The sequence below is a fragment of the Hibiscus syriacus genome, unplaced genomic scaffold, assembly GCF_006381635.1.
Source record: "Hibiscus syriacus cultivar Baekdansim isolate YM2019G1 unplaced genomic scaffold, ASM638163v2 tig00110377_pilon, whole genome shotgun sequence".
NCBI classification, from domain to species: Eukaryota; Viridiplantae; Streptophyta; class Magnoliopsida; order Malvales; family Malvaceae; genus Hibiscus; species Hibiscus syriacus.
In genome coordinates, this window is record NW_024062711.1 from 513,695 (window position 1) to 537,610 (window position 23,916).

Consider the following 23,916-nt stretch of genomic DNA (forward strand, 5'->3'; position numbering starts at 1 on the left):
TTCTATTTTAAATATTTCTTTATGGGTGTTATATGTACTATTAATCACTTGCTAATCTTTTCTGTGATATCTAAATTTGGCTGATTATGAATCAAATACTTCCCAAAGAAATGAGAATTCTCCATAATTTCCACACGCCAAAGATTAGTAATAAAAGAGTAAAAGATCTCTTTCATATATATTTAGATAGCTATTCCTATAACGAGATTTTCAGTTTTCTTTTTTAAGGACTTTTGATGCAAATTTAGTTTCTCAATATACTTGCTTTTGTTCCACTTTATTTAATATGATAAATTTAGTTAATGAATTGCAGTATATATATATTTATATATACTAGTTTCCTTATCTATAAAAGGAAAAACCCAAGATGCATATAAGTCAACAGATCATAGTATTAATTAATTAACATATGATCAAATTATTTTTCAATCATTGTATCTACTAAATCATGTAACGTTGTTGCACCAATTATCTCAAAGTAATTATGATGTTATATGATCATTACTTTTAATATTATTAAAAATAATGCAAAACCCATAGAAAACCCACCAATATCTTTAGGTACAAGGTAACATGAAGAACAATGAATTGGTAAGTAACAAAACACTTACTGACTATAAAATATCTCAGCTAGTCTGTGGTGGATGCAAATGGATTTTAGGGTGGGTATTGGAGGTCGAAATTATTTATATTAATTGTTAATTTTATTAAAAGTGTCTATGCTGAAATTTTATTTATATTTATCTCATATAAAAAATTTCTATAATTAATGTATATGTATTGACCCTAAAAAAGCATTTCTAAATGCACCACTGAATCTAGTTGTATGATTTTTTTAGGTAAAAGGGTAATTTTGAGATATGATGGCTATAAAATTGAAGGTTGTTTAAGCTTGAGGTTAGCACGATGATTGATATATGATAGTAGTTTAATTTTGATATCAGAATTTATCATATCACAATCAATATGTTAACGTTCAGATTATAATATCGTCCATTTTTCAACAGAAAATGACGAGTTTGGAATATAATGAATAGTCATGTGATCATTTTATAACTTTAATAGTCGGGAGACTCAACAGAATAACACTCTATAGTCTGATGATCATTTTATAACTTTTAACAATCAATGAACTTAATAAAGTAGTACCCTATTTATGTATTAAAATAAAGCACTACCCTATTCATGTATTAAAATAAAGCAGTATCATTTTCTAATTTTTAATTTTTTTGACAATACACTCCGTGCAAAAATAACTGTTTGAACCCGATAAGAAAAATGATAAGATTAAATTAAATTTGTTTAAAATAATTTTTATTTTTTTTTAAAATTTAGAAACCCAACAAAAAACCAGAAACCCGAGAATAAAAAGCGTGTGTCCCGAAATGTGTCTTCAAAGGTGCGTCCACCATGGCATTGGGTCAGCAAAATCTCTGGAAGGCACATCTCGTGCAACGTGCCTTTTTTCTCTCTTCCTTAAAAGGGTGTTAGATCGATAAATATTCAAAGAAAAGTGTCTGGTTGAAGATATTTAATTTTTAGAGTATTTTTAGGTCAAATTGCCCAAGTTTAATACACAAAACATGCATCACTTCTCCCTGCCCCGAACTTCTTTAGACGATAGGGTCATTTTTATGTGAGGAAAGATAAACTTATAAAATTTTAAAATAAAATAGATTTATAGATTTTAAGAGGATGAAAATATATTTTTAATAAAAATATAAAAAAATAATTAAGATACATAAAATTTATTTATTTTTAGCGGAAGGAGTATCTTTGTCTGGATTCATCCATGGCCATAGGGTAGGGTTGGAGTGTGAAGTGGGAGCAGTGGATGGTCCTTTATCCAATTAAGCAAAGGCAAAGCAAAGAGCTTCCTGCATCAGCTGACCATATAAATGTGATTAAATTGCAAAATGAGGATGCAACCACACTTGGCAGACGCTACTTTTGCATATCTAACACGTCTCCTTTGCAAACAGAATTAAATTTATGAAATGAAAATATAAAAATGAAATTCCAAATCTGAAGGCATGAAATTTCAAAATGAACTCATTTATGGAAACGGGTCAACATCTGGCCGAAACATGTAAAGTATAAGCTTACAAAACCTCCCAGAACGCACCAAATGAAAATCCACTGTCTCGCATTTACGCTTCCTTTTTTTCATCATATAATTATAACCCACCCTTTGCCTTTGCCTTCCATCATTTCCCCAAACTACCTCCACCTCCCCTTCAAGCCACCCCCTTTAATTCCTTTAAACTCCTCTCTTTAATTATTCAACGACACTCACACTGCTCCGTAAAACACAATATACGTTCATTGTTTGTTTTCAAGTTTTACTGTTAAAAACTAAAGAAAAGAGATTCGTATGGGGAACTGTCAAGCAGCTGAGGCAGCCACCGTGGTGATTCAACACCCGGGGAACAAGATCCAGAGGATTTACTGGTCTGTTAGTGCTAATGAAATCATGGGTTTGAATCCTGGCCATTACGTTGCACTCGTGGTTACCTCCCCGACTTTAAAGAACGAAAATGGTACGCCGGTTAAGCAGCTCAAGCTCTTGAAGCCTGATGACACTTTGTTGATCGGCCATGTTTATCGACTCGTCAGCTTTGAAGGTGATTCCCTTGCTTACTACTTAAATCTCTTACTTGCATAGCTTGTAAAAGATCCTGTTTTTTCGTTTTCTTATGTGCTTAATATTGGGGATTCTTTTGAACAGATGTTCTGAACGAATTTGCTGCAAAGAAGTGCGTGAAACTTGGGAAACTGTTGAAAGAAAATGGAGGGCTTGGGCTTGGCATGGAGTTGAAGAGAAAGGATTCGCCCAGAACTGCTTCCGATATGAACACTAAACTTAACTCGAAACCTCAGAACAACAGTGATGTTAAGGTAATTAAACTAAGCTCAAAGCCTTTGAACACTGTATGCGTGAACTACTCTTTCAAGTTTCCTGAAAATTAACAAAAACTTTTCAGGGAAAGATGAGCTAAGCTTCTGAAACAAGTATAGTATTAATTTGGGTCTCGAATTTCAAGAAATTTAATTCATAACCTTAATTATGTGGTCATTTGCTTCCAAGTCTTCTTCTTTTTTTTCTGCAGAATTTGTCATTTCGAGGCAGAAAAAAGTAAACTTGTATGGTCTGAAAAGTAAAAAAAAAAAAGTTAAAAAGGAAGATCTTCATCTGCAAAGGGCGTAGTATTTCCCCCACTTTCATCTTTATGAATTGATAAGTTAAAAAATGTAATCGTCTGAAAACTTAGAAGAATCTGAACTTCGTTTAAATGACAGATCTCGAGGCATATTTCTTCTTTTTTTTTTTTACAAATTTAACACACTTTTATGTTGAAAATCGTTTAACTAATTGTTTTGGTGTAATTTGGCACTTTCCCCCTATATTGTTGAGTGTTAGATGTGTCAGTAATCATTATAAATATTTTTTTTAAAATTGTTGTTAGCATAAAAGTACTTTATGGTTTGTTTGTATGCAATTAGTGGTGAAGGTGTGCACGTGTGTGTGCCTACAAAAAAGCCTAATTAAACAACTAGGTTTAGGTGGTTGATAAATTGGTCCATGAGAATTTAGTCCAATATCTTGTCTTCTTCGCATGGGTGTGGTGTAATGCAAATGAATGGATAAGACCAATGAATAGGATTCAGAGGTACTGGAAGCTTGGTTTCAAATTTGACTAGGAGAGCCCACAAACTTTTTCATGCAAATCAAATAATGGAACCCCTCCAAACAAAAGTTTCATGGAATTGTCATTCTCTTATGGGTGCCATTGTCTACTTGTCTTTGTCCTTTAATGTTTTGCAGGTGGAGCAGGAAGTTAATAGAGCCGGAAGCAGCGGTGGTGGCGGTAGGTACATGGGCAGACATCACGGCGGGGGTGGGCAATGGAGACCAGCGCTGCAGAGCATTGCAGAGATTGGAATTTGAAATGCAATGTACAGTTGCATATTGCAGGCTTCTTCTTCTTCTTCTTCTTCTGTCATTCTCTGCCCCATTGCCTGCACCAATAAAAAGCAAGCAACTATATATATATATATATATATATATATATATATATATATATATATAAAAAGAAAAACCCTTCCTTTCACTCTTTCCAACACCTTCATGGTATGGTTATCTTTTTGTCGTAGGTTTTAGAGAGGTAGAGTTTGTGTTAGATGTAAAACCATTTGGACTTTTAGAAGATTATAAATGTAATGATCCTTTTGTCATTTTCATTTGATTCTCTTTCCATTTTAATGTTCAAAGCTTCTCAGACTCTCTGAAACTCAACCGCTTTGCGTTGTTGCATTTCACACATTTAAATATCACCACTTGTTTTCTCATGTTCTTGGGGGTTATGATTGTTGAGAGAGTTTTACTCAAATATCACCTCCATCCAAATAAAAGGCATATAGGTTCCGGCAAATGCCAGTGGTCTCTCCACTTAGAATGGCCTTTTTGCCAAAAAAGAATTTATAAAAGGACTGGTAATAGTGATTTGTTTAAAATTCCAAATTTGAAAGTAGGAGCAATTGATCAATCATAAACATCCAATGGATCTTTTCTTGTATGATTTGCTTTCAGCTGTCGTCTAAATAGCCATATTGTGGGTTTGATCTGGTGCGTTCTCTCGATTGCCTATTAATCGAGGTTGGATAATATACAGATTAAATTATTTTTCAATTTTTTAAGAGAGATTGATTTGCTCAATTTTTAAATTGGAGACTTAAAGGGTATTTAAATCAATTAACTATTATTTTAATATTTTAGACAAATGTTATTTTTTTTTCAAATGTACAAGAATTTAAATATTTGTTTTTATAATTAAAGGATTAAAATAGACCTTTTTATATAATATAGCCATAGGAACTTGTAATGGACTTTGTCCATTATACAAGACATATATATCTTGGAATTTATTATTAACATATATATATTATTTTTAAAATTTAAATGTGAAGGATTTTTTTGCTTCCCTAACAAAGGTAGTATTGTAAAGTTAAAGCTTGAGCTGTTTTAATAATGAGAGTCATCATGACAGATATTTGGTAACCGAATATCTTCAGCTTCAATCTTTTAGGAGTTGTATATATATATATATATATATATATATATATATATATATATATATATATATATATATATATATATATGCATATATATGCATCATACGTTCATTATTTAATGCTTTGCAAGAGAAGTGGTACATTTGAAACCTCCAATTGTTTGGACCAAATTATACATCTTTCGATCACATGATTCAAAAAATATACACATTTCACCTTATTTAAATCCAACTTGATTTTTTGAGATAAAATTCGGATTCGATCTCATCCGACCCGAAATAATAAATCTATTAAAAATATTATTTTATTCAATAATCATGTATATTTAATTGAAAAAATAATATATATATATATAAGTATTATTTTAATTATTCCTAACTATAAAGTAAAATTATATATTTTCGGATGGGACCGGATATTTTTCACCCTAAACCTAAACTTGACTTAACTCGACCCGAACATAACTTATAAAAAACCTGACCCGACTCAAACCCAAAATTTTTTAAAAAATATTTCTAAGCAGATCAAGTTGAATCGAATCAAAATCTGTTAGATTCGAATCTCGTGCACATCCCTAATCAGAGAAGCTCAAGTAAAAAACATTTGGGCTCTGTCTTCAACCTATAAATACACGAAAGGGCTGAATATTAAAAAAATTTGTTGCCCTCTCTTAAACCTATAAGTACATGAAAGGGATGTATATTAATTTTTTTGTCTTTCTGATTTCTCAAAACTTTGTCGTTATTAAATCAGATTAATCTAGGTCGTACATTTAGTTTTGGTGAATGAATCTCCAACGAGAATTCCAAAGCTTTATCCCAACTAATTCGGATTAATATGGGACGCACATTTAGTTTTGGTGGATGATTCTCTCAACGAGAATTTTCTACATATAAAATACCTCAAACTCAAAATTTACCATAGTTATCAAAACCGAACCGGACGGATTAGTTCGACCAATTGAACCAAGAACCAGTTGCTTGTCCGATCCGGTCAACTTCCAAAACCAGTTCTGCAATGAACCGGTGTAAACTGACTAAGAACCGACAAAACCGACTGAAAACCGATAAAACCAGCTTAGAACCAACAAAACCGGCTTGAACCGCCGGTTCTGTTTTAACTATTTTTTTTTACTCCTTTTAATAATTTTGAATATCAAATTACCTCTATTATTTATGGAAATCAATTGGGATGCTCTTCTATGTTTATTAACCATGTGAGATTATGTTGTTATCCTATTTTTACTCTTTAGACTTTTGAACATGCAGTTCTCCACTCTTCCGCCAAATTACACGCTTTTCTATCGCGTTTTCTCTCATTTGTCCAATTTGGAGCTCAAACTCCAAGTGTGACGAATATGGTTTTCGTTTCTATGAGTTTCTCAAGCATCAAAAGATTTTGCCTTCTGACTTTAAGCTTTGATCATCAATCTTCCAATCAAATACTACCAAATCATTAGAACTAAAGTTAACGTTTTTCTGTAGTGCTGTAGTAGCAGAAACACAGTTTCGATGAGCTCTGTGTTGTTGCCTGCGCATTACTTATTCTGTCAACGGGATTGACATCGACACTGAGAAGTAATAAATTGATCTGATAAACATGTGAACTTGCATGAAGTTCAATTGTGAATGATTTGGCAAAGAACCAACACTGTGTTCCGTTAATACAAATTTGATTAGGCTTTGGTAATTTGAGGACGGTGTTGTAATCTTTGCAGGGTTTACAGATTACAACCAAATGCTCTTACCCTGTTGCTTGTATCTCACTCTCAACTTTGAATTTTGTGATTCTTAGTTGCATTTCCCATATTTTGTTGTTCGGTGATGTATAATATTGTAAACTTAAAAAAAGTGTTATATATATATATATATATATTAATTTGAATATTATGTAAAATTTTAAAAAATATATCATTTTATATAAACCGGTTCAACCCGGTTGAACAACGGTTGAACCAGTGAATCAGTACCTTCACCGGATTAAGGTCCGGTTCGATTTTAAAAACATTGAAATTTACTTAAATAATATCAAGTTGCTTACCACTCGAATCAATTCCGTTGGTCGAACAATAATTCTTCCGTTTGTATTCATTACTTCAACCAGCTCCGTTTAAAATAATCAAATTCAACCTTGAGACCTTAATAATGGATTTCTTTTTCACGATATTAGGATGTCAATTAGAGGATTGAACAAAAGTTGAATTCAAGCGTGCAGAGACAGAGATAACCAGATTTGATTGAAAAAACACATTTAAGCTATATCTCACTCTTTTTACAAAGTATTAATTGTTCCTACATATTATTCTAATTTGTTATATAGTTTTCTCAAGTATTTCAGGGATTTGGAAATCAATTCAATTTCAATTTCAAGAACCGTTCGATCGCGCAAGGCACGCTACCTCTTTCAAACTAGTTATTTGGTCCAAGATTTCGCAACAATTCATTACATCCACAACAATTTTCAGAGGAAATTTTAACATACTAATTCACAAGGGGGGAGGGGGAACATTGATTATTAAAGCAAATATGTTTTTGAAGTCAAGACAATAATGCTGAGAGTTAACATGGTACATCCTTACATTAGCAAAACCAACAGAAACCTTCAATAATGAGATGGACCAGATTCAGCTGATGGCCTTGGCGCTGCTGGGGCAGAACCTGATGACGATGTAGATGCTGGTGATGCGCTTGTTGAAGGGGCACTCACAGGTGGTGGAGGCCTTGGTGGTCCAGAATGTTGATACTGTTGCGGTGGGCCACGAGCCGGAGGCATTGCTGAATGAGGAGGAGGATACTGCTGATAAGGTGGCATCAGTTGCATGTACCCATATGGTGGATAATGCTGATGAGGATATTGCCCAGGTGGCAGAGGTGGGATAGCTTGATAGGGATAATGTTGGCCTTGTTTTTCTGGTCCAGGTTTGTTCTCTCCATCATGGGACGGAACAAGGGCACCCATCCTTTGAGGATCCATTGATGGATAGTATGCTCTGTCGAACTGAGGTGGTGGTGGGATGTTAAAATACTGCATAGGTGGGGGTTGGTCCTGCATGCCAGGCCCAGATGGCTGGAATTGATTCTGCTGCTGAGATATTACTGCTCGAGGCAACATTCCACTATGAGCCACTGCAGCTTGTTGCCTAGCTCCATCCGAGGTCTCTGAATCGGGTCTTGGTGCCTGGGGCTTCCCCCACATTAGCTTTAGCCTAAGACCCTTTATGACTAGCTTGCTAGAAAGCTCTTCTGCAGCCTTCTCAGCACCTTCTCTGGTTGTGTACGTGATGAAGGCACATGCCTTGTCAAGGACCATCCTTATCGATTCAATTTCACCATGGGCATAAAAGTTATCCCTCAAATCCTGTTCAGTAATCCTTTTATCCAGACCACCGACGTAAAGTGTCTTAATGCTTTCATCCTCGGGAGCTTCCAGAGAAGGCATTTCACCAGCCTTGTTAAGTAGCTTCAGAGCCACAGGATCATTCACCCTGGGCATGAATAGAGAGTCATTCTCAATATTGGCAAGCATCATCTGCTTGTGCAAGTATATTACGTTGTGTCAATGAATTGCAACATTATCACTAATATCTAAATGATGAGGAAATAAAAAGTAAACTAAAAAACACGAGGGCAGAATAGTTCATGCCTTCATGACCAGTGACACCGCTTTTCCCAGCCAAAAGCATTTGATAATTAACACAACAAATTCACACAAAAGGCCAGAACCAGTGAGGGAAAGGACATGCTGTTAAAAAGACTAAATAATATCAAGTTCATGACGAGACCATCCCAACTCTGTGACCAAATAAGAAGGGATGTTCTTTAAGGGCTAATGCCTAAACTATCTTCCAGAGAGTGCTCATAAGATGAAAGCTAAGTTCATTTAATTTTTTATTGTTTAAAAAATAAAAAAGAGAAAAAGAGCTTACCCATAGTAGCGGTCTTTTATATTTTGCTGGGACAACTCCCCAGCTTCTGGCATCTCATGCCTATAAGGGCACTCGGCACCTCTAGTACATTCACCCCGCACATAGAAACTGCAAATATGTGCTCGGTTTCTTTTGTAGTATGGTGTTGTTCTCTGAAGTTTCATAATAGTGTCATTTGGCCGTACCTTCCCATATGAGGATTCATAGTCTAAACCGGCTCTTGCCTGCAATCCATAAATTTACTTAACTAAGCATAAGAGAAAACCACAAAGGAAATAGGTCATTAGAGTAATCTAAAACAAATAAATAAGGCACACTTAAAATCGTCAACTCCATCTCATTCGCACGCACATCTATAGAGTTTGAAGCATCCATGCATATAGAGAAGAAAAGTGGACATATGACAGATTTACCAATTATGGAGCAGAACTTATAAAAGCAATTCCATAGAACATTACCATATCTTACAATTTCTATCAAAATTATATGCCTAAAGACAACTACTAAAAATCAACAAAATCTGACGGTAAAGCTGCAACATCAAATTTTAAACATCATAAGAAATTTATTCTTCATTTCAATGATAATATGCAGTAAGTGACACCTCAAAAATCTACAAACCCAAATGTGATGCACTGAATACGCAAAACTAAACTCTTAGCACGAATCAAATGCTGGGCACTAAGTGGACAAGGAGGATAGATAGTATACTATATCAACTGAAAAAATGAATGAAGCACTTGTGCATTTGGCCTGCACATGAGATGACAAAAGGGTTTCAGCTTTCACAGTCTGCAAATCTCTACTAATGCATGATAGAAATGCAGAAGTATCTTTACAGCAGGTATAACATTCAACATGCTTCAGCAACAACAATTACAACCAAAAGGATTGCATTCAGTTTACCGGGAACTTGCTAAAAAATTTTCATATAAGAAGACACTTTTAGCAGCTTCACTCTCTTCATAAAATGACACTAAAAGATAGCTGTTAAGCATGGAAATACATACCCTGCGATCATGCTCTTCAGCAAAATACTCTCTGTTCACATCACTCTTAGGAATGGCATCATTGGAGTTTATACTAAGAGCAGTATCCCGAACTTGAACGGGCAATCCGTATTCAAGATCTAAAAGGCAGACTTGACAAACATTTTTCAACTTACTGCATGTTTGACAAACCTCAGATTTCTTATACCTTGCATCACGACCAGGCCTCCACCTAAAGACTGTAAATGGCCGTGTACAAATCTTGCACTCCTTATCATAATCTGCTTTAGTCTGTAGTCAGTGTGTAAAGAAACCCATAAGAGTAAAAACACAGAAATTTAAATTATTAAAGAAACAAAAAGAAATTATATTCAAACTCCACGGAGAATCTATTAGGTTCAGAACCATAGTCTAACCAAATAAGCATGTCATAATCCTTTCTAGCTGCTTATCAAGAAGCTGATTTGAGTCATCTCAACCAATGACCAATGAAAATAAACAGGTCACAGGATTTTCAAATATGTTCGATTAGTATTACTATCAAAGCCTGAATGCCAGAGTAATTCCTCTTGTTGTTCTCTAAGCAGAAAATTCATTTTGAAGAATCTTTTTTCATTTTATCTAAGTTTATAGAAGTCATAGATCTGAAAGCCAAAAAAACAAATGTAGAAACACTCATAACAAGTTTACTTTTTCTCAATGGTAAAAAAATTGCAAAAATCAAGAGAAAAGCAAAATAAAAAACCTGTCCCTTCTAATCAAAATCCGGTAACCCCGTAAAAAATGATTTTCTATTCTACATATTCACTTCAAAAAAAAGAGGCTCGAGCAAATTATCGAAAGCTTTTCTGTATTTACAACTCTGCTCACATACACAAACATGATTGTTAACATTATATAGATATAAGACTACAAGCAAAAACAAAAGGTTAAATCTAAACAAAAACCACATTTAGTTAATGAAATCTCGGTTTACCATTCCCACAAAAAATGCAATTTCAAATCCCTAAACAGGGGCTGAAGAGTATCTGTGTGTGTGAAAGAGAGAAGGGTTAATACCATTCGAACATACGGATTATCACCAAGGCATGATTCACAAATGATAGGGAAGTCAGAGCGTTCCCAGCCATCAGCCTCATGATCTCTTAACAATCGGTGTGCCATTGTATATTTTACAGAACGTCGTGTAGGCCTTTAATTCGTACCCTATGTCCTTAATTCCAACTGCAAGTTACTTTAAGAGAAACAAGAATGCTGTATCAAAACCTTATTAACAATATCCAGCATGAATTTGCAGTGACAACGAAGATCCTAAAAAAATACCAAATATAAATAAAGGACAATTTAGCAGATATTTCTTTTTTAGTATACAATTATTTATCGTAAGAACATTTAAAAAAAATCATTCAATTATTATTATGTATAAACCCTATCAACTCAGATCAAAGGCAAATTCACGTATGTGGACTATTTGAAGAAAAAAAAGTTCCAAAACTATAATTTCGTTTTTTCCGTATTTTCAAATTCGACTACAACAATTTAAATTTTATAAACCAGCTACAACAAGAAAATCACAAAAGAAACACAGAAAAGTTTAAAATAAGGACATCAAAGGTTGTAATAGAGAGTCTAGAAAGTACCTGAACCGGTATCGATAAGTTGAGCCGGCGATTGAATTCAGCTGTGAAAATGATAGGTAGGCAGAAGCGAAAGATATCTCGCAGGGCCGCCGCAAGAGAGGTATAGGGAAGAGATTGCTTTTGCGCTCTTTAAATTTCTTTCTTTTTTTCTTTACTCTTTTTATTAGAAGTATTAATTTTTTAATCTCTTCTGGATATTGCGTGTTTGGGCTCATACTGGGCCATAAGTAAAGCCTTAAAAATATTTATAATAAGAGTAAACTACGTATTTAGTCACTCAACCATTTCTATGATTTCGTTTTGATTATCCAACTATTTTTTTAAAATCATCGTTTTGGTCACCCATTATTAAAATATCAACATAACTGCTGATGTGGCAATTTTTTATTTTTCAATGATGACATGGCTTTACCTTATGGTAATACATTAACATCGCCGTTAATTGTTTAGCGTTGAGTGATCAAAACGGAACTAAAACATAACATTATGAAATATTTTAAAGAAAAGTTTAAAAAAATAGTTGGGTGACCAAAATAAAATCGCATTAAGTGACTAAATATATAGTTTATCCTTAATCAATCTTTACCTATAGGAAAAAATATTCATAATAATCATAAGAAATTAATTATAGGTTGGTCCAATAAGATGATAAATTATATTTCTCAAGTATAATCATATGTTTTAAGTCTATTGTTACGAATTGAGTAAAATAGATTGAAAGAGATTATCTCATAATGATCTTTACAATATCCAATCCAAATTATTTAACCAATGAGTTGAATATTAGTGATTATACCAACAAGAATTACAAGAAAAATAACATAGAATAAATAGTGTAAAATTCATATAATATACATAAATTTTATTTTATTTGTTTCAACATATTTATAATATTACGAACCGAGTGCCGTCAGTGATAAATGAATTGTTGTTACTCCTTAAAGTTCTGGGTTCAAGCATCGGGAATGTTAGGGGTGTGTGCGTTCAATATCAAATGAGTTTGAGTTATCTTTGAACATATACTACCTTGTACTTACACCATATCAATAAAAAAATATTAATAAAAATATTTTAAAATTTAATTTATAATATGATTTTCATTTCACAGATAAATTTCAAAGAGCTAGATGTAGAATGCACCGACCCAAGTCGATAAAGATGTTCCACAAAGATCACGGCCTAGAGTCTTTTTCAATCATCCATGACGGAACAGTCTCTTTGAACATGTCATGCAATGATATATCGAGTAACATTCCTTCACAAAAAATGCTGCAATCAATGGATGCAAGTGCATTCATTGGAAATCCTATGCTATAGGGGAACCTCTTTTATCATTTTCAAATGCAATCAATGGGGAAAAAAAACTTAGCTTAATACTGTCGAGAGGTTGGGGATTTGCAGTGCCATTATGATTCGTTATTGTAACAGATTTAATTGTTAACATTTTGTCATAAGAACATCAAGTAGTTGTAGTATAGTGGTGAGTATTCTCGCTTGTCTAGCGGGTTACTAGAGTGTGTTCCCTGGGAACGGTGTCTTATATTTAAGCTTATATATTTAAATCTAGGGTTTAATCATATGTTTGAAGTATAGTGTTATGAATGGAGCAAATTAGAATGAAAGTCATTATCTCATAATGACCTCTACAATATCTAATCTATATTAACAATCAATGAGTTGAATACCAATGATTGTATTAAAAAAGAATCGCAAGAAATATAGCATACGATAAGTTGTGTAAAATTATTATAATATGCATAAATTATATTTTATTTTCTTCAACATATTTATAAAATAATTTAAAATTTATAATATGGTTTTTCATTTCACAGATATATATCAATTTAAAGGGCTGAAAAAGCAATTGGATTACATTTAGTATTCTTTATCATATGTAAATCTTTTTTTCTTTGTTTTGAAGGACTCTTCCATCAATTAGCAAATAGGATTGCAGAGGCTTAAAAAGTACATTGCTACCCACCTGTCATTTTAATCTTGATCAAAAAAAAAGTACATAGGCTTCCAATCCATTCCATTAACTTGTCTGGGAGCAAAGGCAAATTGAACTTGAGCAAACTGTAGAATGCACATATCCATGTCCATAAAGATGTTCAACAAAGATCACGTCCTAGAGTTTCTTTCAATCATCTATGACCGAGCAGTATCTTTGAAAATGTCATGCAATGATATCTCAAGTAACATTCCTTCACAAAAAGTGCTGCAATCAATGGATGCAAGTGCATCCATTGGAAATCCTTTGCTATAGGGGAACCTCTTAAATCATTTTCAAAGGCAATCAATGGGAAAAAAGAGCTTAGCTTAATACCGTTGGGCGGTTGGAGATTTGCAGCGCCATTATAAAGCCTCCTCTTTACTATGGTTCTATTTTAACAGATTTAATTATTAACATTTTACCATCAAAACGTCGTTTCGTTGTAGTACAGTGGTGAGTATTCCTACCTGTCACGTGGGTGACCTGAGTTTGATCTCCGATAACACGTCTTTACTGTTGTTGTAAGCATGCATATATATTTTAAATTTTAGGGTTTAATTATGGTTTTAGTCCCTATACTTTACTGGTTTTGGAACTTAATCTAGCACAATGTAATTCCCCTCTTTCTTTAGAAGAAAGAAATTTGCTTTATACCAAAAGCTAAAGTAATTTGAGTTAGTTTAGCGGAACTTTTTGAAAAGTGACTAATAAAAGTAATGTAAAAACGAATTTTTAAAAGTGTTATATGAAAGTGCAATTTAAAATTTAATTATTTGAGATTGTGAATATTAATTGTGAATATTAAATGTGCTATTAATTGTGGGAATTAATTGTAATTGTGTTAATTATATTTATTATAATTAATTTGTAAATAATTATATATATATATATATATATATATATATATATATATATATATATATATATATAAATATTTACTTTCATTTTTATTTATTTTGTAGGTTACATAGAATGGCCCAATTGAAAAATATAAAACGAATCGAAAGCCCACAACTCGGCCCAATCCACCAACCCAAAATGACCTGAAGTCCTAAAAAATACCCAATTGAATATTAAATGTGCTATTAATTGTGGGAATTAATTGTAATTGTGTTAATTATATTATTATAATTAATTTGTAAATAATTATATATTTATAAATAAATATTTACTTTCATTTTTATTTATTTTGTAGGTTACATAGAATGGCCCAATTGAAAAATATAAAACGAATCGAAGGCCCACAACTCGGCCCAATCCACCAACCCAAAATGACCTGAAGTCCTAAAAAATACCCAATTGAATATTAAATGTGCTATTAATTGTGGGAATTAATTTTAATTGTGTTAATTATATTTATTATAATTAATTTGTAAATAATTATATATATTTATAAATAAATATTTACTTTCATTTTTATTTATTTTGTAGGTTACATAGAATGGCCCAATTGAAAAATATAAAACGAATCGAAGGCCCACAACTCGACCCAATCCACCAACCCAAAATGACCCGAAGTCCTAAAAAATACCAGACCCAAGACCAAGAAACCAATCGGACCAACCCAACAATTTAGTGTTTTCTATCATCACTACAGCCGCCAGTGTTCTTGGCCGTTAGATATGCCTTTGATCCAATAGCCCAAATGAGATGGAGACCTAGGGTTTTCACCATGACCCTAGGGGGTAGCCACCGCCGCCGCCAAGCCCTATTGCACTACCATATCTACTGTCGTCACTGCCACCTCTGTTGTCGCCACTGGCATGACTGCCTCTACCGCCATCGACTGCTCATTATGCCCGGCGATTTGACCTAACTAACACCCTATAGACCTATATTTCCGGATATAACACCGTTTGACCAATATTTCCCTAACTAACACCCTTTTGGCTGAACTGGCAAAAAGACGCGTCCTCGGGGATGCGCTTTACTGGGTTTTGCTTATGTGGACGTAAGGCGCGTTTTCAGGGATGTGCTTTCCAGCCACGTGTAAAAATCGGGTGTTAATATTGTAAATATTTTTAAAATGGTACCAATTATGTAATTAAATTCTATTAGGGTGATATTTATGTAAAAACATCAACTTTATTTATTTATTTATTGTTGTGAAAAAAACTTTCTACGTTAAAATCTTTAAATATTCTATTGCAAATTATTTTATAACTCGACAAATTTTGATTTTTGCATGAAATAACGCAATACGTGTAATCTAGTATATGAAAACTTTAAGGGTAAGTAATTTAAAATATAAATAATTTTATAAAAGTTTTATAACTAGTATTTTTTTTACAAAATGATGATTATGATGAGAAATATTTTATAATTTAAAAAATTATAAATTTCATATATTTTTGAAAAATTTATTGATTTTTAAAATTAATTGTTTAAAAATATAAAAAATAAACTGACTTGAAAATTAATGTAAAACGAATAAAATATCAAAAATAAATTACAGAGCAAACGGTGATTTTAAATCAAACCTAAAAATTAAACTTTTTAACTTTTTTAGTTTCAACTTTACCTTTAAAAGTAAGTTATAATTTTATCTTTAGTAATACATGAGCTCCGCTCAATTATGTATTTATATTTTATTTTAATAATTTATTACAATCATCCTTAAAAATAATTTATTACTTAATAATTTATTTAATTTTTTGGTGATATTTTTTTGTCAAAACAAGTGTTTAAATTATTATTTCATATTAATTTTATGTCCGCGTGTTAAAAGGTATTGATAATATATTTTTTTATTAATAAAATATTTCATATATAAAATATTATTAATGAATTATCTTAAAGTATTTTTTATTATAGTTTAAATTGATATATTTTATATATCATAATATTAATAAATGTAAATATAATTTAAATGTTATATTTTAAATTTACAACATAATGTATATTGTTATAACTTTTCTAAATAAATTAATTAATTTAAAAATAATTATAACTTTATTTTTTTAAATTTAGATTTCGGTTTAATTTGAAATTTGGAATTTGGAGTCGTCATTGACCTTTGGGTTATGTAGGTCGAATACCTAAAAATGTCTCTTAAAACAATTCTAAGGAAAATCATTTAAAAGACAAAAATTGGTTTACGTGTCACTAGAAATTCATTTTTAGGATTCGAGAGTCGATTATACATGGAGAATGATTCACACCCCCCACAACATCCAAAATTGATACCCTCTATTATACGATATCTAAAACGATGGAATTATACACACTTAAATTCAAATTTTAAATTACAATCCTTTCTATTTCTATGATTTTTTAAGAGGAGTGAATTTTATTCTTCGAAATTTAAATTAAAGAAAGATGTTCTTTTATTACGTGAATTAATAAAAATTGAAATTTAATTATGTTGAACAAAATTTCGTTAATCCATTACGTAATCCATTACGTAAGGCAACATTGCCTTTAAACCTTCAAAAGGACGAAATAATAAATGCATGGAATATGAGTATGTTAATAATAAGCAATATATACAGAGAATAAAACTATTAAACGCAACAAATGAATAAAATGACTATATAAAATAAAACATAATGATAATAAAAAATAAATAAAAATGAAGGCAAAATAAATAAAAAATCAAACGTTAAAAAACAGATTAGGCAAAAAAAAACTAAACGATAGAAATAAAAGGGTCACGATAAGAAATAAAACTGAATATTTATATTATATAAAAATGAGCATATAATTTAAATATTAGGGATACAATTTCATGCTAATTAGCAAAGAATTATTTAAAATACATTTAATTAACTTAATAAATAACAATTAACAATATCAGAATAATTTTATTCGAATAATCGCTTAGAAGGGCAATCTAGATATTTGGAGGTCTTCCTTAGATTAATCGAACAACGAATGATATTAAATAAAATTCGGATAAAATAAAGGAATCTACACAAAATTTGGTTAATATGAATATTTACAAAAAAATCTTCAAAAGAGAATAAATAAATAAAAAGAACTAAAAAAACAAGGAAAAACATATATAAAATTTATAAAATCTGTAGATGGATTATATCAAATCACAATAGTTTAAGGGGGTCGAAAGGGGTATTTTAACGCTGATATTTCATTTTTATACACAAAAAAGGATTAAAATACATATGAAACAATATTAAGGGATTTGAATTGCAAATAAAACAAGGCTAATTTTGGGATGAACCAGGGGACTACAACAAAATTAGTATCGAATTAATAGGTGAAACTATGAATTAATCCGGAGGTACCCGTACAATATAATGAGGACTAAAATAGAACCATGTCCAAATTAATCAAGCCACTTTGAAATTAAACCTTAAGTGATAATTAAAGCACGGTGACTAAAATGCAAACACAACAACGTTTAAACATGGAGAGCGGAATTTTACAATTTATATCCGTGACTATAACGGAAACTTACAAACACAGAGTGACCAAAATGCAATTTTCCACTTAAACTTATAAAAACACTGGTGAGGGTATGCCAAAACGATATCATTTTAGCCTAATTATATACCCTATTTTATCTCAAAATAAACCATAATCCCTCATTTCCCCACCTCGTCGCTTTCTTTCTCTCATTCCATTCTATCTTTTTTCTATTTTTTTCTTTTCGGCCGAGAGATCTCAAATCAACGCCGACGAGGGTCGATTATCACCCTTTTATCCCTACCACTTTCCCTTTTCGAAACCTTAAAAAACCTAACAAAATGACTACCTTTTTATATGATGGTTTCCTCTTGACTCCGACGTCGTCCCGTGGATATCACCAGCAGGTAAAAATCCCTTTCTTTTTTTTTTCTTTTTGAATAGTTTTTTTTTTCTTTTCGAAAAGCTTCCGATTTTATACTGCTCTTGGTCATGCATGTTGCTTGCGAAGCTTGGACTTGTGACTTCTGACGGAATAGGGAATAATACCCTATTTGGTGACTGCTTGCCCCTTAGATTTGACTATTTTGTTCGTTTGTTAGTAAAATTTTTTAAATAAAAATTACTATTTTTTGATTGATTTAGGCCTATTGTCGAGGTGACGATGGGCATAGGGATGGCAAACGGACGAGTCAGGTGCGGATACTCCTTTCCCATTTCCATACTCACCTAATATTTTTTAATTCACCACCCGCCCACCACCTATGATGGGTACAAATTTTCAAATCCACACCCGCCCACGCGAGTATATTTTTAAATTCATCCCCACACCCACTATCCACTAGCGACATACCCATCTAGACCCGCCTGACAGCAAACTAATGGGATGTTGGAGTTGGTTCCCAAACAGTTCGTGATGGGGTAGCAGCGCATGCTTCAATTTGTCAGAGGAGAAGCTCTACGAATGTTATGGAGACAGATTGTAGGGAGCATGTAGTCGTAGAAATGGATTGTTGTGTTGCTTTCGATGTTAATGCTCATAGTGCGCCTAATATGTGTTTTAAGGGGCTAAAGAACATGTAAACTGCTGCTTTTGATGTTAATGCTTATAGTACAACTAATTTGTGTTTGGATGGACAGCATGGGCTAAAGAACATGAAAAGTGACGTGGTTAGTGGGATTATGGGTTTAATCAAAGAGCCGAATATTTTCCTAATTAGAGACTAAATATCCTTAATATTTGAATAAATTATATGTTATATATTATACAATATTAAAATTTATTAATTAGTCTCTAAAATTACACCTAAATTTATAATGGTCCAAAATTTAATAGATATTTAGCTAGGTGGGCGGATGTGGGGCGGGCGGATGCGGGGCGGGTAATGTCTCAAACCCATTACCCGCCCACCACCCACGACGGGTACCACTTTATAAATCCACACCCGCCCACTACCCGCTAAAATTATACCCATCCCTACTCCAATTGGAGCGGATGCGGTGCGGAATCCACGAAACTGTACCCGTTTGCCATCCCTAGATGGGCATAATGGCGATTTGATCTAATTAACACCTTATAAACCTAATATGTGTGATATAACAACCTTTGCCCAATATTTCCTTAATTAAAACCCTTTGACCAATATTTTCCTAATTAACACCCTTTAACCAATATTTCCCTAATTAACACCTTTTTGTTGAGGTGGCACAAAGATGCGTCCCCGGGGAGGCGCTTTACTGAGGTTTGTTTATGTGGACGTAAGACGCGTTTTTAGGGATGCACTTTTCAGCCACGTGTAAAAATCGGGTGTCAATATTGTAAATATTTTTAAAATGGTGTCTAATATGTAATTAAATTCTATTATGATGATATTTATGTAAAAAATTTAACTTTATTTATTTACTTTTTTTGTTGTGAAAACAACTGTCTACGTTAAAATCTTTAAATATTATATTGTAAATTATTTTATAACTCGATAAATTTTAATTTTTGCATGAAAACACAATACGTGTAATCTAGTATATGAAAACTTTGAGGGTAAGTAATTTAAAATATGAATAATTTTATAAAAGTTTTATAACAAGTATTTTTTTATAAAATGATGATGATGATTATGATTATAAGAAATATTTTATAATTTAAAAAATTATAAATTTCATTTATATTTGAAAAATTTATTGACTTTTAAAATTAATTGTTTAAAAATATAAAAAATATTAAAATAAACTTTTAATTACAATTAAGGGATCAAATGAATTATTATTTATTAATTATTAAAATATCACATCTTTATTTAAAATGTTCTTTCTAATATTAATTTTAAAAAAAAATATAAAATAATTATTATATTCTACCGAAAAAGAATGTAAAGCTAAAAAATATTAGCTCTTTATTTAAAATATTCTTTCTAATATTAATTTTAAAAAATATAAAATAAATATTAATAATTAATGAATAATAATTCATTTGATCCCTTAATTGTAATTAAAAGTTTATTTTAATATTTTTTATATTTTTAAACAATTAATAAAACTTTTTATTTAAAATTATTTTTAGAAAGCCTGGCTTGAAGCCATGAAACCTCGAAGATTGGATATTCCGATGTCAGTTCTCATCATGTTTCAAATATATACTTACACTAAATCATGCATATATCGTTTTTTTATTGATAAAATATTTTATTCTTCGAATAGTAAAAAGAAAAACCTTATTTCAAACCAACTTTATAAAATCCCCAGAATCATGAAGATATAAACTAGGTGTATATAATTTTTTTACCCAATAATAAAACTCTAAAAATTAAGCTGATGAAATTACGAATAGAAGAGCAGCCATGGGGGCCACCATTATCATTATTATCTCTGTTGTCCGAACAAGTGTGCCTAGATTCCCCGGGTCAGTTACCTCCTCCTTGTTTTTGTTTTTGTTTTTGTCCTTTATTATTATTATTATTATTATTTTTAATTTGGTTGAAGCCTTCTCTTTCGTTCTCCAGTAGACACCTCTTCACCGTTTGGCCGCGTTTTCTGCGTTTTTATTTTTCCCCCTGAAGAAAGCCTTAAGGTTCCAGAACTGGTACAGATATGGCGACTGCCGTTAAAGCGAATCCTCATCGAGCATGGAGCTCCCTACAAAATCAAGCGGTAATTTTCAGTTCATGCAGCTATAAATGAAGTTTGGGCAGTTTCATGAGCTTTAAAAAGGGCGTGTTTAACCAGGATTTGCAAGGGAAAGTGGCGAGGAAGAAAATGGGAGCAAGATCGGTCACTAATGGTTAAGTGAAAATCATCAATGGCGGCTTGGGGAAGTTCGATGATGCGGCTGAGGAAGACATGAGGTTCGTGGAAGCATGGTTTTTAGAATTGGACCGGTTAACGAACCGGTCATGCTATCGGTTTACTGGTTCAACCGGTCGAATCGGTCCGACCGATCGGAAGAACTGGACGACGTCATAATTATTTAAAAAATTAAATAAAAATATAAAAAATATTTAATAAAAAAATAATTTTTTATATCACAAGTCATATTCAAAGCAAATCATAACATATATAAGTTAAAAACCATAATATCAAGTGAAACAAAATGATTCAAATTAACTACAACATAATATTTAAGGTAAAACATATTAAATAATAAATATAATTATATAACTATAATTAAAAAATAAATTTGGGGTTAAAAAAATCATAACAAAATGATATTGTTTGGTTTATTTTTTTTTTAAAAACAATCTCACATGGCTAAGAAACATAGAAGAGTATTGTAACAACCCTGAAAAAAAAAGAAAAGAAAAAAATTATAATTTTGTAAATTGGTGAAATTTTGAGACTAAATTGAAAGTTTTAAAAACTTGTATCATGTTTTAGAGTTGAAAAAAATTCAGGGACCAAGCCCTAAATTTACCCAAAAAAAGTATCGGCAACCTTTTCTATTAAATGCAACGAATTAGTTTCTGCGTGAAAACACAGAAACCAACTCATAAAATTCTCCTCCCGCACCTCTGCTTTGAAGCCCGATTCCGACACCGTCCGACCTCCGACCGTCAAATTGAAACCACCATCGTGTTCATCTTCGACTCGTGAACAAAGCCCAGTAAACCAATTATAGTGAAACGCTGCCAAACGCCGTGAATTTCGAGTCAAAGTCTCGACGTTTTTTTAGCACCACCGCCGAGAAAATCATAAATTCATCTCCGATCGTTGATCCGTTTTCGACACCTCCCGCACCATCATGTTCCTTGCATCGTTCTGAGTCCACCGGAGTTCACCGTTTCTCCGTCGTCGACGACGAGTGGAGGGGTGAAGCGGTCAAAGTTTCGGATTTATTGAAATCGAGCTCTCCACCGTTCAAAATTTTGAACCGAGCTTTGTAAATACCTCAAAATCGCTTAAAATAATTTTTGGAAATTTTTCGAGAATTTTTAGGACACCGGGGAGCTTCAAAACAGTGGTTGATCGGTTTGGGTGTTAGTTTAGTAAATATTTTAAGAAGATGGCTAGATTGGTAAATAATTATTGTTAGGTGATATTCTGGGAAATATTTCGATAAAGGTGACATTTTGATATTATTTTGAAAAAAGGTGATATTATGGGAAATATTTTGAAAAGGTAACATATTGGGAATTATTTCGTAAAAGGTGACACTCTGGGAATTATTTTTAAGAAGTGACATTTTGAGAATTTTCAAATGTTTGACAATTTGTTGACCTCCTTTGACCAGAACTTTGACCAGCTTTGACCGGCTATTAAACGATCGTTAATCTTTTTCGAAAATACCTATCCTGACCGTTTCACCAAATTCGAACTCGAAAGTCTCTAAATCGACGGTCAAAGTGGTTGACTTTGACTTTGACAAAGAATTTGAATTTTTGAAAAGTCATACTTTATGTTTATCGATGTCCTGATTCCGATTCCGCAATTCGTTTTGCCAAATTCAGACTCGAAATACCCCAAATTGATTGTCGAACCCAGAAAATGCTTATATACTTAAGAAGTCTAGCTTTGAACAATTAAGTAAGATTTGGGACTGATAGATTATTATTGTTTGAAGGTATAAGAGACTCTCCGGATCGTTCGACAGCTCGACCCAACTCTTCTAGATCTATTAAACCACGTATATCAGTATTCACCCGTTCAAAAAACTATAACAGAGCGTGGTGAAACCAACAATCAGTAGATCTACAATCTGAACCCATTATCGAGGTGTGTTCCTATTTACTACATAATGGTTTTATATGTTTTGAAATATAGTACATTGAAATCTATGGTTTATTATTGTTGGTACACTGATTTATTGTTGATGATTTATGGACTTTGATGACTGGTATATGGATATTGATTTTGGTATGGATTGAACTACAATTGTATAGCTCTGATCAAGCTAATAAACGGGCCTAATGTGACTCTTGAGGGCCCCAAGATGTTTTATTAGGTCGGCTTTCCTTTGCTGTGTGCTTAGGGTAAGCTATATGGACTTATTGACTTGGGCTTAAGGATACAAGTTTCATAGCCTATACTTAAGTCGGCTTTCTTTTTGCTATGTGCATAAAGTAAGCTATATGGAAAATAATTTTGGAAACTACTGATGGTGTACCAGAAAAGGGTTTAAACTATGATTTTCAAAAGTTAAACTCTTTTACGAATTTGTGAGATTTACTGGACTATGATTTGTTTAAGGTACATATGGTGATTTTATGGTAATGTTGGGACACACTGAGCCTAGCTCACCTTTCGAAAATGTTTTTCCCCCTTTCAGATACTGTTGGTTAGATACATCGGTTCGAGCACTTGGAGGATCAACATATCTCTTGAAATATATCTGATTGTAATGTTTTATCTTGCTAGTTGACATTATTTTGGTGACATGGACCTTATTTTAAAGTATCGTATTTTAAGATGATAACACTTTTACTATTACTATTCGGTTTATTG

General features: G+C 32.3%; 2 protein-coding genes across 5 annotated transcripts; one reads left to right on the plus strand and one right to left on the minus strand.

Annotated features, from left to right (window-relative positions):
- Positions 1-2,198: 2,198 nt before the first annotated feature.
- LOC120121583 lies at positions 2,199-15,020 on the plus strand. 3 transcript variants are annotated; one of them, XM_039140905.1, is made up of 4 exons: positions 2,199-2,624; positions 2,729-2,898; positions 3,836-4,045; positions 4,078-4,235. In XM_039140905.1, exons 1-3 carry the CDS (start codon positions 2,375-2,377, stop codon positions 3,947-3,949), a joined length of 534 nt encoding a protein of 177 aa, XP_038996836.1. In that variant the 5' UTR covers positions 2,199-2,374; the 3' UTR covers positions 3,950-4,045; positions 4,078-4,235. The 3 variants fall into 3 exon arrangements, with proteins under 3 accessions (XP_038996836.1, XP_038996835.1, XP_038996834.1); XM_039140904.1 differs by lacking the exon at positions 4,078-4,235 and adding an exon at positions 15,002-15,020 and having other exon boundaries at positions 2,204-2,624; positions 3,827-4,042; XM_039140903.1 differs by having other exon boundaries at positions 2,204-2,624; positions 3,827-4,045.
- LOC120121582 (zinc finger CCCH domain-containing protein 40-like) lies at positions 7,569-11,727 on the minus strand. Of its 2 annotated transcripts, XM_039140901.1 has the most exons (5): positions 11,628-11,727; positions 11,047-11,221; positions 10,009-10,278; positions 8,999-9,222; positions 7,569-8,557 (listed from the first exon to the last, which is right to left on the minus strand). In XM_039140901.1, exons 2-5 carry the CDS (start codon positions 11,149-11,151, stop codon positions 7,675-7,677), a joined length of 1,482 nt encoding a protein of 493 aa, XP_038996832.1. In that variant the 5' UTR covers positions 11,152-11,221; positions 11,628-11,727; the 3' UTR covers positions 7,569-7,674. The 2 variants fall into 2 exon arrangements, with proteins under 2 accessions (XP_038996832.1, XP_038996833.1); XM_039140902.1 differs by lacking the exon at positions 11,628-11,727 and having other exon boundaries at positions 11,085-11,187.
- Positions 15,021-23,916: the final 8,896 nt, after the last annotated feature.